General features: G+C 41.7%; 1 protein-coding gene across 3 annotated transcripts in view; it reads left to right on the top strand.

The window, feature by feature from the left end:
- CELSR1 (cadherin EGF LAG seven-pass G-type receptor 1) overlaps nucleotides 1–17909 on the top strand; it is a 233652-nt gene that overhangs the window by 141781 nt on the left and 73962 nt on the right. For all 3 annotated transcript variants that reach the window (XM_077264846.1, XM_077264845.1, XM_077264847.1), the window contains exon 5: nucleotides 1346–1434. In XM_077264846.1, coding sequence (XP_077120961.1) covers nucleotides 1346–1434 — 89 coding nt within the window. The remainder of the gene's footprint in view (nucleotides 1–1345; nucleotides 1435–17909) is intronic.

Raw genomic sequence — 17909 nt, 5'->3', positions numbered from 1 at the left:
ACCAAAATGTTTTGCTACCGGTAGGTCCATTCTTTTTTCTCTTATTGTGTGGCAATGAGAATTCATCCTTGTTCTAAGTTTTTGCCCTGTCTCCCCCACATACAGACCCCCAGTTGGATATTTAGTACAAATAATTAAATACACCATATTAGATGTGATGCAGCTGAAAGTACCTGGGATCTTGTAGTCCTGATGTGAATTGGGGATCTTTATCTTGTCCGTGGTCATTATAAATGGACAAGTTTTACATTTTTTCTGGTTGCAAGGAAAGGTTCCTGTGTGTGTATTTAATTATTTGTACTAAATGTCCAACTGGGACTATCTACTGGCTAACACGGTACAAGGATATATATCTGTGATGAAAAATAGTGATGTGTGAATAAAGCCTTTGGACAAGAATGTACCCCCTGCATCTGCAAACACTGCTTTGCCCACCTATAGTCCTCACATATGAGTTGCCGAGGTTAGGTGAGCACATAGCTGTTCCCATAGAGCACGGGGATGTCGGAGCCCCGCGCACACCTTATCTCGGTGTGTCACCGCTTGTCACATTGGAGTGTTTATCATATCAAATCTTAGCAAGAAGCTGGCCGTGTTTGACTTTCAGAAAGCCGTGCCTTTATTTACCCGTTCTTCTAAGGTTCTGTCAATGTTTGCTTTGCGGTAGTTGTTCATCGGCATAACATACTGTTGAGCCGTGCAGTCTCTCCAGGGTACACTGCCGCATGCGGATGGGACTTTTCTTGTTCCTGTAACCTTTATCCAGCAGTTGCATCCTCTGCAGATGAATATTGTAAATTGTTTTCAGAGTGGAGGGATTTACTCTGTCATTTATTTGACGTTTTATAGTTCCTAAGGAATCCTTCTCTCCTGAAATTCATCTTAATGACCAGTATAGACATGTGCATGGGAATGGCATTAATAGTGCGCACAGCTCATGCAGAGCAGAGTGTTTAACAATCGGTGCGGTCTCAGTACCTGGACGCCCACCGATCAGCAAGACTATGCTGCTCCTATAATATGTCAAAACTGTTCTAAAATGAGTTTAAGAATGGTACCATAACTCACCCTGTTCATTTCATGGAAGTAATTTCAAACAAATAGGGATTTCTCATAGCATCCTACAAAGTTGTGTTACTTTCTTTACCTACGTTATTTGTATAGAGGCATTGAATAGACACTTCATAAAAATAAGAATATTGGAAAAAATGATGCACTGCCATAGTGACTGTTGCCAAAGTCAGTCTAAACATAAATAGGTATTATGTAATTAAAGACATTTCGTGTGAAATTGTAATTGAGATTTTATTTAATAACTGGAGATGGTTATGTTTCCTTGTTACAGGGGAAAGTACAACCACCGTCAGCCCATACATTGAAGGAGGTGTAAGCGATGGACAATGGCATTCTGTACAAGTGCAGTACTACAACAAGGTAGGAAACCCCCTATACAAAGAAACTAGATGACTGCCATTAGATTAAATCCAATAAGTACGGTTTGAAGATGAATATTTAATGTTTAATATTTATATATTTTACACTGAGATGTTTTCAGATATTGTTTACCTTGATCGTTGGAAAAACCTTGATAATTGGAAATACCGTATTTATTATCAATTGTTTATATGAATATTGGCCAGCATTCCCACAATTGCTGCATGTGTCATAAATTCTTTTATTCTGACATCCATGATGTACAATAAAAAATTATATTGTGGTACCACGTTAGCCAGAAAAATCGATGTAAATACTTTTATGCCCAAAAATGACTAAAGTATTCTCGGAGTGATACCTTTATCGGCTAACCAGACAAATATATATTTGCAGGCTTTCAGAGCACAGGGCTCCTTCTTCAGGCACTCAAAAGTTCTAGTTAGTTGCTCGTGTTACCATATTACTTTGTGTCTCGGTTCTTAATGTCCTGAGTTGTGTATACCTTTCTTTGACCAATAATCTTGAACATTTTTTCAACCTCCCTCCTTTTGGGTCTTGTTGTCATATAACACAATTCTACTGGATTTTCATTTGGTTTTAATAAAGCTTTGTATCAGGAATATTTTTTTTTTATATATTAATCAGAATTTAATAAAGCTGATAATGGCAATATTTAAAACAGTTTGGGAATAAAGAATTCTTCTTGACCTAGAAATTCTCAATCACACGTTGCTAGGTCATATAATATATGCACTTTTGATTCTGTTTCTAAACTAAACTTTGTGTAGTCACTTCCACCAATAGATCAAGAACTATAAAAAATACCACCACAAATATTTTTGGGGAAAGAAACTTTGTTATCTTAAAATACATTTGAAAATCAAGTTTTTCATAATAACTATAGTTGAGATAAAAGATTTGGCCATAGCCAACGATCAGTCCATGGCCGATAGACCTGAGCCCTGCGAACATTCTCTTACCTACCGGCATCCCCACCGCCTCTTCTTAGCAGTAGCCAAGGTGCAACATCACTGTTGCAGTGGAATGAATGTATGACGTGGCCCCTTAATACTAATAAGAAGAGGCATCGGGGAAGCCAGCAGGTGATAGGAGGTTTGCAGGGCTCAGGTCTTTCTCTTACCTACCGGCATCCCCACCGCCTCTTCTTAGTAGTAGCCAAGGTGCAACATCACTGTTGCAGTGCAATGAATGTATGACGTGGCCCATTACTACTAATAAGAAGAGGTATCGGGGAAGCCAGCAGGTGATAGGAGGTTTGCAGGGCTCCGGATAAGCGTCAATCTACTACCGATGTGGCCCTTGGACCAGGCAGCCCCTTTAAATTGTAACTTATTCAGTACTACTTCTTCCCAGAAACATGTGCTGTGCTTGTATACCGCTGCCTATTATCGTCACTGTGGTCACGTAACACTTTCTTCTATATTACAGTCAGATTATTGATTTCAGTAGGGTCTCACTTTGTTTGTTAGCATTACTCCGTTAGCCTGATCTAGGAGGTAACGAAACGACAGGTTCCTGGCAGGCGATTTATAAGTTTCTTTGAAGCAACTTTCTCAAACTACGTAACCGGCATGCATGATGTAACAGGCATTGTCAACGGGAGTTATTTTTTAATATGATTGGCTGGAGAATCCAAGACCTTGCTGAACCTGCAGGCATACTGAAGTGTCTCGAAAATGTGTCTCGTTTTGACACACAAGGGAGGTTGGTGGTGCCTGTGTGTTTGATTTCATGCCGAACAATAAGCTGAAAGCTAAGGACTGGGATGATGCGGGAAAGGTGAACAAAAGGTGTGCCAGGGCTCGTAAATAGGGCGCTCAGGTTTCACTGGCGTATTAACTAGACATTGGCTGTGTATAATGTTACTTCGGTACATATGGAAAGGCTCGGTAATGTTTCTGGAATGTTCAGTCCCTGGTGCTTAATTGACATTTTTCCTTGTTCCCTTTTCCTCCAGGTCAGTGGGCAGCAGTCCCGAGTGATTTGAGTACAACCCCAGTACCAGGGCTTTGTACTGTGCCTCTATATTAAACCACAATAGCCTTTGAAAATGAGCTTTTGCTAATTATTTGGAAGATTTCTAATTAGTGCGAGTTCAGTTAGTTTCACTGGCGGTTGCTGGTCCCTGACCTTGGCTACTTCTTATTCATTCCTACTACTGTATCAAGAAAGTAAGGACCAGTAGCTACAGTACTATGGAACCAGCTTTCCTTATTTATGTGCTGGTGTTCCTTGGAAGTTCATGGTAACTAGAAAAAAAAATATTGCTCTTATATAAAGAAACAATAAATTAAATATTATGCCAGTCCTTCGTATTAATTAATTAAGGAATTTAATTGATTAATTTTCACTGCAATAAAATACTTTAAGGGTAAGTTCACACAGGGCCTTTTTGCGGCATTTTTTTATGCTAATTTTCAGCTGCTTTTTACAATACCAGCAAAGCCTATGAGATTTCAGAAATCTCATGCACACACATTGGGTTTTTGTGTGATCAGTATTTTGTGCTTTGCTGCGTTTTTTGGACATAGAGCATGTCACTTCTTTCAGCGTTTTTGCTGCGTTTTTTCACCCATTGACTTGATTGGGTGTTGAAAAAAACGCAGCAAAAACGCAGGTATCATTATTTGCCGCGTTTTTGCTGCTGAAAATCCAAGGACATTAGCATGGACAAAGAGGAAAAAAACGCACCAAATACCCAACAAAAAACGCCCCAAAAACTCACCTAAACCTGCGTTTTTGACACAGCTTCTTTCCTGCCAATATGATCAGGTTTTGCTGCAGAAAAAAAAAGCAGCAAAAACGTCCTGTGTGAACTTACCCTAACTGAACCGCTTGTTTAGGGCAGTTGTTATCCAATATGTGAAGCTTGAAAAATAACAATTTGTGACATATTGTCATTAAATCACCGTTTGTTTGCAATCATCTCTTGGGACCTCTGGGACCAATTTTTGGCAGCTGAAAAACTGCTTGCAGTCAACTTCACACCCTTAGCGGTGACAGATATAAACTGATTGCTTGCCTCTCCGTGCAGCGCCGCTGTTCCGTTTGGCAAGCAGTGTGAGGCTTGCTTGTGCTAGTAGTTCATCTGCTACAGCTTAGAGATGATCTGTCAGTCCTGACAAGGCTGTTTTAGTAACCACAAGGATTTACCTAAAAATAACAATTTTCTTTTAAATCTCTGGTGTGCGGTTCCTCTGTTGAAATCTATTAATAAATTGACAACTGGGTGTTGCCATACCGTTGTCATAGGGGTGTGTCTGCACAGTCTTATAATAGTGTTGATTGGATGAGGTCAAAGTGTGCAAGGATACCCCCCCCCCACACCAACTGATAACACCCTGTTGATTTATTCATACATATCTAGAAATATCAAGTCTTCATGTTTAGGATCACTTAACACTTATTAACTTTCATGATTTCACTCTAGATCTAACTTGCTTGATGCTTTGTGAAAAATTGGAAATAAATTGTCCAAATCAAAGTAATTAAAATCTAGAATTAAGCAGCCACTGGTACGAGTCTCAAAGGAAAGCTATAATCAGAAAATGACCTATTGTTTAAGTCAGGTGTTTGTGTCATTAGACACTTCAATACAAACTATTGAATCTGGGTCTGACCATTGTAGCTATGTATATGTGTTAATGCTAAAAAAAAGTCCCTGTAGCAAGTGGTGAAAATTGCAAAGTAACTTATTTTTTGCAACTGTTTTGTGCACCCTGCTGGACATGGATGTAAGGCTACTTTCACACTAGCTAGGCGTCGTTCTGTAGAAAAAACGCATCCTGCAAAATTGCTTGCAGGATGCGTTTTTTTCTCCATAGACTTGAATTAGCGACGCAGTGTGACGGTTGCGTCGTGTTGCGTCGGACCGTCGCCACCAAAAAACGTTGCATGTAACTTTTTTTGTGCGTCGATAGCGTCTTTTCCGACCGCGCATGCGCGGCCGGAACTCCGCCTCCCCGCACCTCACAATGGGGCAGCGGATGAGATGTAAAACAGCATCCGCTGCCCCCGCTGTGCGGCGCTTCCACACTATGCATCGGTGCGCTGCAACGTCGCATAGTGACGTGCAGTGCACGACGCTAGTGTGAAAGTAGCCTAACAAGCCTGGGTGCATATATGTTGCAGGCTCAGGATCTGTGTCCCCTCATACAGGGCAGATGCTTTTCTAATCCATAGCTGGAATCTACCTTTACCACTGATTGATGCCAGCCGTGATTGCGGTTTATTTAACCCCTTAACAAACCGGGCCACTTTCCATTTTTGTGTTTTCGTTTTTTGCTCCCTTTCTTCCCAGAGCCATAACTTCTTTATTTTTCGGTCAATATTGCCATGTGAGGGCTTGTTTTTTGCAGGACAAGTTGTACTTTTGAACAACACCATTGTTTTTAAAATATCTTGTGCTGTAAAATTGGAAACAAATTACAAGTGCGGTGTAATTGCAAAAAAAAGTGCAATCCCACATTTTTTTTTTTTGCCATGTTCGCTAAATGCTAAAACCGACCTGCCATAATGATTCTCCATGTCATTACGAGTTCATAGATACCAAACATGTCTAGATTCTTGTTTAAGTGGTGAAAAAAAATTCCAAAATTTGTTTAAAAAAAAAAAAGACGCCATTTTGAGAGACCTATAGCGTCTCCATTTTTCGTGATCTGGGGTTGGGTGAGGGCTTGTTGTTTGTGTGCCGAGCTGACATTTTTATTGATACCATTTTGCTGTAGACACGATGTTTTGATCACCCATTATTGCATTTTATTGCAATGTGGCAGTAATCAAAAAAACTTCATTCTTAATTTTTTTTCCTTGTTACGCCGTTTAGCGATCGGGTTAATATTTTTTTATATTGATTGGATGATTCTGAATGTGGCGATACCAAATATGTGTAGATTTGTTTTTGTTTTATTTTGAATGGGGTGAAAGGGGGGTGATTTGAACTTTTATATTTTTTTTACTTTTTTTTTTTTTTTTTTTTACTTTTTTGCATGTTTCAATAGTCTCCATGGGAGACTAGAAGCTGCAATACTTTGATCGCCTCTGCTACGCACCGGTGATGATCAGGTCGCCTGTGTGTAGCAGAAATGCTTACTGCTGCAGACCTCTGGTTGTAATGCTGACCCATCAGTGACCCATGATAATGTGACAGGGTCACCGGTGGGCGAAGCCAGTGACGCGCTTCCTATAAGAGCGACAGCAGCATTTAACTAGTTAACATCTGTGGATGGATCGCTATTCCACCCGCGGCTGTTGTGGGCACATGTCAGCTGTATAGATCAGTTGTCATATGCCAGGAAAGATGCAGGCTCAGAGCTGGAGCCCTCGCCATACAGGGGGAGTCTGACATGTGCAAATTATTACGGCACATGTCGGAAAGGGGTTAAATGTTATCATCATTCTCTGACAGCGCATTTAAATAGCGCTTTCGTCAAAGTATGCTTATCGAAGTGATCGTCGGGAACCAATGGGTTACCATGGCAGCCAGGAACCTGCTGAAGTCCCCTGTCACCACCATCTTGGTACTCCTCCGAAGCTCAGCTCAGCTTTAACCCCTTCCCGACCTTTGACGCCACGTAGGCGTCATGAAAGTCGGTGCCAATCCGACCCATGACGCCTATGTGGCGTCATGGAATGATCGCGTCTCTGCAGATCGGGTGAAAGGGTTAACTCCGATTTCACCCGATCTGCAGAGAGAGGGGGAGTTGTACTTAATCCCAGGGGGGGTGACTTTGCCCCCACGTGGCTACGATCGCTCTGATTGGCTGTTGAAAGTGCAACAGCCAATCAGAGCAATTTGCAATATTTCACCTATGAAAATGGTGAAATATTGCAATCCAGCCATGGCCGATGCTGCAATAGCATCTGCCGTGGCTGGAAATCATGTAATGCCCCCCCCCCACCGCCCCCGATCTCTTCCCCAGTCCTCCGTTTTTGTCCGGTACCCCCCTCCGTTCCCCTGTCCGCTCCCCCGTGCTCCTGTCCGCTCCCCCGGTCCTCCGATCCCCCCCCCCTGTGCTCCGACCCACCCCCCCACCACCCCCTCATACTTACCGAGCCTCCCGAAGTCGGTCCGTCTTCTCCCTGGGCGCCGCCATCTTCCAAAATGGCGGGCGCATGCGCAGTGCGCCCGCCGAATCTGCCGGCCGGCAGATTCATTACAAAGTACATTTTGATCGCTGTGGTAGGTTCTATCACAGCGATCAAAATAAAAAAAATAATAAATAACCCCCCCCCCCTTTATCACCCCCATAGGTAGGGACAATAATAAAATATAGAAAATATTTTTTTTTTCTTTTTCCACTAGGGTTAGGGTTAGAACTAGGGGTAGAGTTAGGGTTAGGGTTAGAACTAGGGGTAGGGTTAGGGTTAGGGTTAGAACTAGGGGTAGGGTTAGGGTTAGGGGTAGGGTTAGGGTTAGGGGTAGGGTTAGGGTTATGGCATGTGCACACAGTGCGGATTTGGCCGCGGATCCGCAGCGGATTGGCCGCGGATCCGCAGCGGATTGGCCGCGGATCCGCAGCGGATTGGCCGCGGATCTGCAGCGGATTGGCCGCTGCGAATTCGTAGCAGTTTTCCATCAGGTTTACAGTACCATGTACACCTATGGAAAACCTAATCCGCTGTGCCCATGGTGCGGAAAATTCCGTGCAGAAACGCTGCGTTGTATTTTCCGCAGCATGTCAATTCTTTGTGAGGATTCCGCAGCGTTTTACACCTGTTCCTCAATAGGAATCCGCAGGTGAAATCCGCACAAAAAAATACTGGAAATCTGCTGTAAATCCGCAGGTAAAACGCCGTGCCTTTTACCTGCAGATTTTTCAAAAATCGTGTGGAAAAATCTCACACGAATCCGCAACGTGGGCACATAGCCTTAGGGCTAGGGTTGGAATTAGGGCTAGGGTTGGAAATAGGGTTAAGATTAGGCTTGTGGTTAGGGTTACGGATAGGGTTAGGGGTGTGTTGGGGTTACAGTTGTGGTTAGGGTTGGGATTAGCGTTAGGGTTGGGATTAGGGTTAGGATTAGGGTTAGGGTTGGAATTAGGGTTACGGGTGTGTTGGGGTTAGGGTTAGGGGTGTGTTGGGGTTAGGGTTGTGATTAGGGTTATGGCTACAGTTGGGATTAGGAGTGTGTTGGGGTTAGTGTTGAAGTTAGAATTGAGGGGTTTCCACTGTTTAGGCACATCAGGGGTCTCCAAACGCAACATGGCACCACCATTGATTCCAGCCAATCTTGCGTTCAAAAAGTCAAATGGTGCTCCCTCCCTTCCAAGCCCCGACGTGCGCCCAAACAGTGGTGTACCCCCACATTTGGGGTACCAGCGTACTCAGGACAAACTGGGCAACAACTGTTGGGGTCCAATTTCTCCTGTTACCCTTGCAAAAATAAAAAATTACTTGCTAAAACATAATTTTTGAGGAAAGAACAATTATTTTTTATTTTCACGGCTCTGCGTTATTAACTTCTGTGAAGCACTTGGGGGTTGAAAGTGCTCACCACACATCTAGATAAGTTCCTTCGGGGGTCTAGTTTCCAAAATGGGGTCACTTGTGGGGTGTTTCTACTATTTAGGCACATCAGGGGCTCTGCAAATGCAACGTGATGCCCGCAGACCATTCCATCAAAGTCTGCATTTCAAATGTCACTACTTCCCTTCCGAGCCCTGACCTGCGCCCAAACAGTGGTTTACCCCCACATATGGGGTACCAGTGTACTCACAACAAACTGGGCAACAAATATTGGGGCCTAATTTCTCCTGTTACACTTGTGAAAATAAAAAATTGCTTGCTAAAACATCTTTTTTGAGGAAAGAAAAATGATTTTTTATTTTTACGGCTCTGCGTTGTAAACTTCTGTGAAGCTCTTGGGGGTTGAACGTGCTCACCACACATCTAGATAAGTTCCTTGGGGGGTCTAGTTTCCAAAATGGGGTCACTTGTTGGGGGTTTCTACTGTTTAAGCATATCAGGGGCTCTGCAAACGTAACCTGACGCGTGCAGAGTATTCCATCAAAGTCTGCATTACAAAACGTCACTACTTCCCTTCCAAACCCCGACGTGTGCCAAAACAGTGGTTTACCCCCACATATGGGGTATCATCGTACTCAGGAGAAACTGGACAACAACTTTTGGGGTCCAATTTCTCCTGTTACCCTTGGGAAAATAAAAAATTGTGGGCTAAAAAATCATTTTTGAGAAAAGAAAAATTATTTTTTATTTTCATGGCTCTGCGTTATAAACTTCTGTGAAGCACTTGGGGGTTCAAAGTGCTCACCACACATTTAGATTAGTTCCTTGGGAGGTCTAGTTTCCAAAATGGGGTCACTTGTGCGGGAGCTCCAATGTTTAGGCACACAGGGGCTCTCCAAACGCGACATGGTGTCCGCTAATGATTGGAGCTAATTTTCCATTCAAAAAGCCAAATGGCGTGCCTTCCCTTCCGAGCCCTGCGGTGCGCCCAAACAGTGGTTTACCCCCACATATGGGGTATCATCGTACTCAGGACAAACTGGACAACAACATTTGGGGTCCAATTTCTCCTATTACCCTTGGGAAAATAAAAAATTCCGGGCTAAAAATCATTTTTGAGGAAAGAAAAATTATTTTTTATTTTGACGGCTCTGCGTTATAATCTTCTGTGAAGCACCTGGGGGTTATAAGTGCTCACTATGCATCTAGATAAGTTCCTTGGGGGGTCTAGTTTCCAAAATGGGGTCACTTGTAGGGGAGCTCCAATGTTTAGGCACACAGGGGCTCTCCAAACGCGACATGGTGTCCGCTAACGATTGGAGCTAATTTTCCATTCAAAAAGTCAAATGGCACGCCTCCCCTTCCGAGCCTTGCCGTGCACCCAAACAGTGGTTTACCCCCACATATGAGGTATCGGCGTACTCAGGAGAAATTGCCCAACAAATTTTAGGATCCATTTTATCCTGTTGCCCATGTGAAAATGAAAAAATTGAGGCTAAAAGAAATTTTGTGTGAAAAAAAAGTACTTTTTCATTTTTACGGATCAATTTGTGAAGCACCTGAGAGTTTAAAGTGCTCACCACACATCTAGATAAGTTCCTTGGGGGGTCTAGTTTCCAAAATGGGGTCACTTGTGGGGGAGCTCCAATGTTTAGGCACACAGGGGCTCTCCAAACGTGACATGGTGTCTGCTAGCGATGGAGATAATTTTTCATTCAAAAAGTCAAATGGCGCTCCTTCCCTTCCGAGCCTTACCACGTGCCCAAACAGTGGTTTACCCCCACATGTGAGGTATCGGTGTACTCAGGAGAAATTGTCCAACAAACTTTAGGATCCATTTTATCCTGTTGCCCATGTGAAAATGAAAAAACTGAGGCTAAAATAATTTTTTTGTGAAAAAAAAGTACTGTTTCATTTTTACGGATCAATTTGTGAAGCACCTGGGGGTTTAAAGTGCTCACTATGCTTCTAGATAAGTTCCTTGGGGGGTCTAGTTTCCAAAATGGGGTCACTTGTGGGGGAGCTCCAATGTTTAGGCACACGGGGGCTCTCCAAACGCGACATGGTGTCCGCTAAAGATTGGAGCCAAATTTTCATTGAAAAAGTCAAATGGCGCTCCTTCCCTTCCTAGCCCTGCCGTGCGCCCAAACAGTGGTTTACCCCCACATATGAGGTATCAGCGTACTCAGGACAAATTGGACAACAACGTCCGTGGTCCAGTTTCTCCTTTTACCCTTGGGAAAATAAAAAATTTTTCGCTAAAAGATCATTTTTGTGACTAAAAAGTTAAATGTTCATTTTTTACTTCCATGTTGCTTCTGCTGCTGTGAAACACCTGAAGGGTTAATAAACTTCTTGAATGTGGTTTTGAGCACCTTGAGGGGTGCAGTTTTTAGAATGGTGTCACTTTTGGGTATTTTCAGCCATATAGAACCCTCAAACTGACTTCAAATGTGAGGTGGTCCCTAAAAAAAATGGTTTTGTAAATTTTGTTGTAAAAATGAGAAATCACTGGTCAAATTTTAACCCTTATAACTTCCTAGCAAAAAAAAAATTTGTTTCCAAAATTGTGCTGATGTAAAGTAGACATGTGGGAAACGTTATTTATTAACTATTTTGTGTCACATAACTCTCTGGTTTAACAGAATAAAAATTCAAAATGTGAAAATTGCGAAATTTTCAAAATTTTTGCCAAATTTCCGTTTTTTTTCACAAATAAACTCAGAAATTATCGACCTAAATTTACCACTAACATGAAGCCCAATATGTCACGAAAAAACAATCTCAGAATCGCTAGGATCCGTTGAAGCGTTCCTGAGTTATTACCTCATAAAGGGACACTGGTCAGAATTGCAAAAAACGGCAAGGTCATTAAGGCCAAAATAGGCTGGGTCATGAAGGGGTTAATATGTTAAAGCTTAGGTGTAAAATGGTGATATTGCAGTATATAGTATAAACAATTCCAGGTTAAAGTCCACTTGGGTGACTTAAAATAAAGTAAAAAAAAAAGTTATTAAAATACAAATATCTAATTCTTATTTCCTCAACTTCTGCCATCTGGGTCCCCATATACATCGATTATTATTATTTATTTCTATAGCACCATCGATTCCATGGTGCTGCACATGAGAAGGGGTTACATACAGGGTTATAGATATCACTTACAGTAAGCAAACTAACAATGACAGACTGATGGTTGACCGGCCCCTCATATACATTAGATAGCTGGCCATTTCCCATCTATTTGGCAGGTTTGACCAACGTACATCTTATGTGTACCGCCAGCCTCCACATGTGATATGTGAGACATGGGGCTGCTTAGGGAGTTTTGCCAACAGTTCAATGAATCAGAGGGTAAAAAAATAATTTCTATTTTTTTAAAGGGATAATTGTGTGAAGAGCTTGACCACTCACTTTTTATTATTTGTTTAGTTCTTGTGTATTATACTGTACATATATAGATATAAAATTGCACAACTTAACCATGTGAGTATTTAGGCTCCAATATCCCTATAGGAACCCTTGGTTTCACATTCAGAGTTTTCTGTGTGGCATAAATGGAGGAAATTGCATTTTTTTACTCTTTCTATTCATGGCTTTTCAGGCCCAAGGGCACTGTCTCTGCCTATTGACTTTTAAGGGACAAATGTAACCATGAACCATGAAAGTCTTTTTAAAGGAATATCCCATTTGTCTCTTAGCAACTTTCTCCCCAAGATGAGGGCATTGTAACTTGTATCGTCCTGTGAGAGCTTGCGTCTGTGAAGCAATCTTATTCCAAGTGTGCACTGTTTCATAACGGCCATGTGTAGAGGGAGGTGCAAGAAGTTAGTTTCAGACAAGAATAGTGACATTTTCATGATGAACACACAATTGTCTCACACGGATGTGTAGTATTAGACACTTGCACACTTTAAGAGTGCTGCTGTTACATAAGACCTTACTTTGCAGCTTGTACTATGGATAGTCAGAAACTTTGTAATACCATGAAGGATATGGGTGTGATGAACCATCTGCTCAGCCTCATTAGGAACCTTTACACCGACCAAGAAGTAACAGTCCGAAAGGAACATGGAGACACATCATGTTTCAAGGTTAAGCGAGGTGTCACACACGGCTGCATCCTGTCACCATTTCTCTTCAACTTATATGCAGAAGCTATTTCCAGGAAGGTTGAACTTGCCAATAAAGCAGAAGGAATGAAAATTGCTGCACATTCATCAACAATCTTAAATACGCAGACAATACAACATTGATAGCAACAGGACTTATTACGTAGTGTTAAGATGGAAAGCGCGTACATGGGACTGCTACTCAACACAAAGAAGACATTGAGTACTGCCAGGTACGATCGGAACACCTTTGAGATGGATGGCAACGAACTGGAAGTTGTAAAGGACTACAACCTACTTCAATCAATGATCACTCAAGATGAAGCGACGACACTGGAAGTTAATAGGAGAATAGCTATGGGGACATGAACATGAAAGTCACTAGATAAGTTCTTCAAATTGAGGAACATTTCACTGGCGACGAAGACATGGCTCGTACATAGTTTGGTCTTTTCTGTGGTAATATGCCGATGCCAAACCTGGAACACAAAGAAACAAGAGAGGAAGAATCAACACCTTTGAAATAGGGTGCTGGACAAGGATGCTATCAGTACCATGAATGGTAATAAGACAAACAAATCAATTTTGGAACAAATCAAGCCAGACATGTCACTTGAAGCAAGGATCTTGCCTACTTTGGACACATCATACAAAGAGCAATTGCTGGCGAAAGACATCATGGTCAGAATTGAAGGAACAAGGCTAAGAGGAAGACCAGCAACCTGATGGCTTGATACAATCAAGATAATGGCTGAGAAGACCCAAGTGGACCTATCTTGGCTTGCACAAGATCAATCTTCCTGCAGATCGTTCGCCCATCAAGTCGCCATGGCTCTAGATCAGGCCGAGGGCCCTTCCCACAAAAAAGTATTAAAATGAACTATGAATGGATCTTCCAGATTTTCTTGTGGCAATGCTGTTACACTCAAGGAGACAGTTGTTCCAATATGCAACATATGTAATCAGAATGCTTGTTTTGTGACTTGTCCAGCACATTAATAATTATCATTAATTGTAATGAGTATCTGACAATAAAAGCCCCCATACACATCATCACTTAATAGTTGGCCAAAATTTCTGATTTAGTCCATAATGAACAATTGTTGGCTATCTTGGTGAACCAAAAGCCTGTGGCTTTTGGCAAAATGGCTCACTAATGATTGTCAGTCATTATCATTCACAAGACGACCGATCGGCTATGTTGGATTTTTCAACCAATTATAAGCACTGACTGTTCTATCGGCAAAAAAGCAGTCTGAGAAGTCTTTTCTTCTGCAATTAAACGATTGTTGATTGGCCCATAGTTGTCTCATATGAATGGGAGTCTTAAAGAGAAGAGATCGTAAAAATTACTTGTTTAAATCAGGTTTTTGTAATGCATGTATGTTTTAAACATTTTTGGCGTTTTTTTTCCTTATCATGATCTTTTAAAAAAAAAATAAAATGTAATAATCTTGCACCTTTCACACTGGCCACTTGGGCTGTTTTAATTTCGTAATTCCGTTTTTTCTGGAAACAAAACATGGACATTAGCCACAATGAAAAGACACTGATGTGATCTTTTGCATTCAAGCATCTAATGAGCCTGTGCAAAGGTCATTGTGAAGGGAGCAAGGTCAGCTGTGACATTACCTCTTGCGATTCGTGGATCCTGTGCTATCAGCTGTGTATAGAGGTGTTACCTAACATTGCAGTCCTACCACTGATGATAAAGATACTTGCTGAAAACCTTTCCTAAAAGGATAGGAAGCATGGGCCTAAAAAAAAGTCCAGTGACTAGTGTGAAAATTGCAAAATTACTATTTAAAAAAAAAAAAAAAAAGTTGAAATGACAAAAAAAATAACAGAAACATTACGGGAAAAAAAATGTTATACAAAAACCTGATTTAAACAATAGATCATCTTCTGTTGAAAGCTTCCCTTTAAATTTAAGGTCACAACGTTTTTGGTCACACGTCAGCTGAGCCAAGACCGCTCCGCATGGCTTACTTTCATTTCTGAAAAGAGCTATAGTCATCATCTATGGCCTCGGACAAAGCTCAGGCGAAACATGTGTCGAGTGTGCTCTTGTGGTTGGGAATGTTTTTTTCATGCATTACGGCTTTATGCCCTTAGCTGGTTTGTTCACTTTTTGGCTGCTGGGATGTCCATGATCCACTATGATTTATTTGTTATATCTCCCATGTCTGCCTTTATTTGGCAATTTAGCCCTATATGTTGATAACCTGTTCTTTTATTGGTAAATGTGAACTTATCTCTACACTTTGTACTCTTCTCAGCTAGCTGAACTTTACCCATTTCTGTATATATACTGGCAATTTAGCCTATTCTATGTGAATATATACTCCAACTTCTGACACTTTGTCAAGTTGGTTTTATACTTCTCACCAATTTCAGTTAGCCAATTTCACTATTTATGCATGTTTACTGGGTCCAGCAAACGGATTGATTTATTAATTTATCTTTTTTTGTGTTGCACTACTTTATTCAAAACCAATATGTCTACGTTCATTGATTTAATGCTTTGTATGTACACTCCCTGACAGAAGTTATGTCGCTTATCCATGTTATGTAAATAAAAGCTTATAACCTGACGTTAAATTCATCCACTGGTTGTATAAATTATTATTTTGAAATCTGAAACCCTCTGAAATGTGGTTTAGGCTAATAAAATAAATTGGCATCAATGCAGAAATATTGATCAGTTAATGGACACAGAATGGTCAGATTTTGGCAAGACAGAAAGTAATGTGATATTCAAACAAATAATTAACTTAAAATACAAATATATGTTGCATAACATTGGTGAATGAAGTTGTGGTGCTATTAGAGTCATATTTAATATTTTGTGTGACTTCCATGAGCTTGAAGGACTGCATCCATGCGGTTCCACAATGATTCATACAATTTATTAATGAAGTCATCAGGAATAGCAAAGAATGCAGTCCTACATCTAGATTCTTTGGTTTTGTCTTCCAAGCTTCCTCTTTCATCCTACCCCAAACATGCTCAATGATGTTCATGTCTGGTGACTGGGCTGGCTAGTCCTTGAGCACCTTGATCTTTTTTGCCTGGAGGAACTTTGTTGTAGAGATGGATGTATGAGATGGAGCACCATCCTGCTGCAGAATTTGACCCCTTTTATGATTTGGAATATAAGAGGTAGCTAATACTTCTTGATATTTTAGGCTATTGATATTGCCTCCCACCTTGCAAATGTTTCGCACCCCCCTATACTGAATGTAACCCCAGACCATGATCTTTCCACCACCAAATGTAACTTTTCTGGGTGTATTTTGGATCCATATGGGCTCCAGTAGGTCTCCTGCAGTATTTGTGGCGGCTGTGGTGTAATTCTACTGAAGATTTATCAGAGAAATCCACCTTCTGCCACTTTTCCAGCGTCCATCTGTTTAGCAGGCTGTGGGACTTTGCAAATGCCACACGGTTCTTTATTTCCCTTTTGTTTAGTGCTGGCTTCTGGGTACTGATTCGACCATGGAGGCCATTTTGAGACAGAATCCTACAAACTGTTCTAGTTGACACAGGGACTTGAGGTGACCAGGCCTGTTGGAGCTCTGCTGCACTGGAAGAGGGGCTTGCTTTGGATTTTCTAACCAACAAACATTCCTCCTGAGCAGTTGTCTTGCGGGGTCTGCCGGACCTGGGCTTATCAAACACATCTCCAGTCTCTTCAAATCTTTTTTTTATTCTTTGTACTTGACGCTGAGACACATTAAAGGTGCCAGCCACCTCTGCAGTGGATCTGGTCTTCAGCCTTTTGATAATCCAGGCTTTGGTTGCAGGGTGGATTTTTGGCATGTTGTCAGAGCTCAAGTTGCAGTTCAAGGTCTGGGGTGCTGGGTTTCTTTTTATACACACACACACACACACACACACACACACACACACACACACACACACACACACACACACACACACATTAACCGATTATTTACTGAGCACAGGTGAGGATGTAAACTAGGATTGGGTGCATTATATGACCAGGCGACAAACATTTTGTCTTGCCAAAATCTGACCATTCTGTGTCCATTAACTGATCAATATTTCTGCTTTGATGCCAATTTATTTTCTTAACCTAAACCACATTTCGGAGGATATGGACATGGATAAGCGACATAGCTTCTGTCAGGGAGTGTATATATACTACTCACAAAAAGTTAGGTATATTTGGTTTTCGGGGGAAATTTATAGAAAACTTTCACTCTACAGTGATATTTTATGATGAAAGTAGGGCATTTTAAGTAGAAGCATGCAATTACAGCTTGAAAACGATGTATTGTGCCGTTCACAAGTGTTATCAGCTGAGGCGTGGCATCCCACTCTTCTTGACGGGCGACCCTCAGGTCATTGAGTTTCTGGGGTACAGAGTTTACCCAGCGACTCAGCTGTTCCCATAGGTTTTCTATGGGATTCAGGTCTTGAGAAAGTGCAGACCACTCTATTTGAGGTACCCCAGTCTCCAGCAGTTGTTCCCTAATGATGTGACCTCTGTGAGCTGGAGCATCATCGTCCATGAAATTAGGCCTGTGTTGTTTGTGCTGAGGCACAATGCCTGGATTCATGATGTTCGTCAAGCAGTAGGGGCTTGTCACTGTACCATTCACAAAGTGTAGGGCAGTTCTGTATTGACTGGACACACCTGCCCACTGTAACACCACCTCCACCAAAGACTCATCTATTAACAAGAGTGTCTGATGCATAGCACTCTCCTTGGCGTTTCCAACATCGTTGGCGGCCATCATTTCTGCTCACCGTGAATCAACTTTCATCATAGAACAGCATTGAGGCCCACTGGTCCTTCATCCAGCGTAGATGCTCCATGGCCCATGCAAGATGATGACGTCTGTGCCT

Source organism: Ranitomeya variabilis, chromosome 5, assembly GCF_051348905.1.
Source record: "Ranitomeya variabilis isolate aRanVar5 chromosome 5, aRanVar5.hap1, whole genome shotgun sequence".
In the NCBI taxonomy this organism is placed as follows: domain Eukaryota; kingdom Metazoa; phylum Chordata; class Amphibia; order Anura; family Dendrobatidae; genus Ranitomeya; species Ranitomeya variabilis.
The sequence above is the reverse complement of the archived record's forward strand: the minus strand, read 5'-3'. Positions and strand labels throughout refer to the sequence as shown.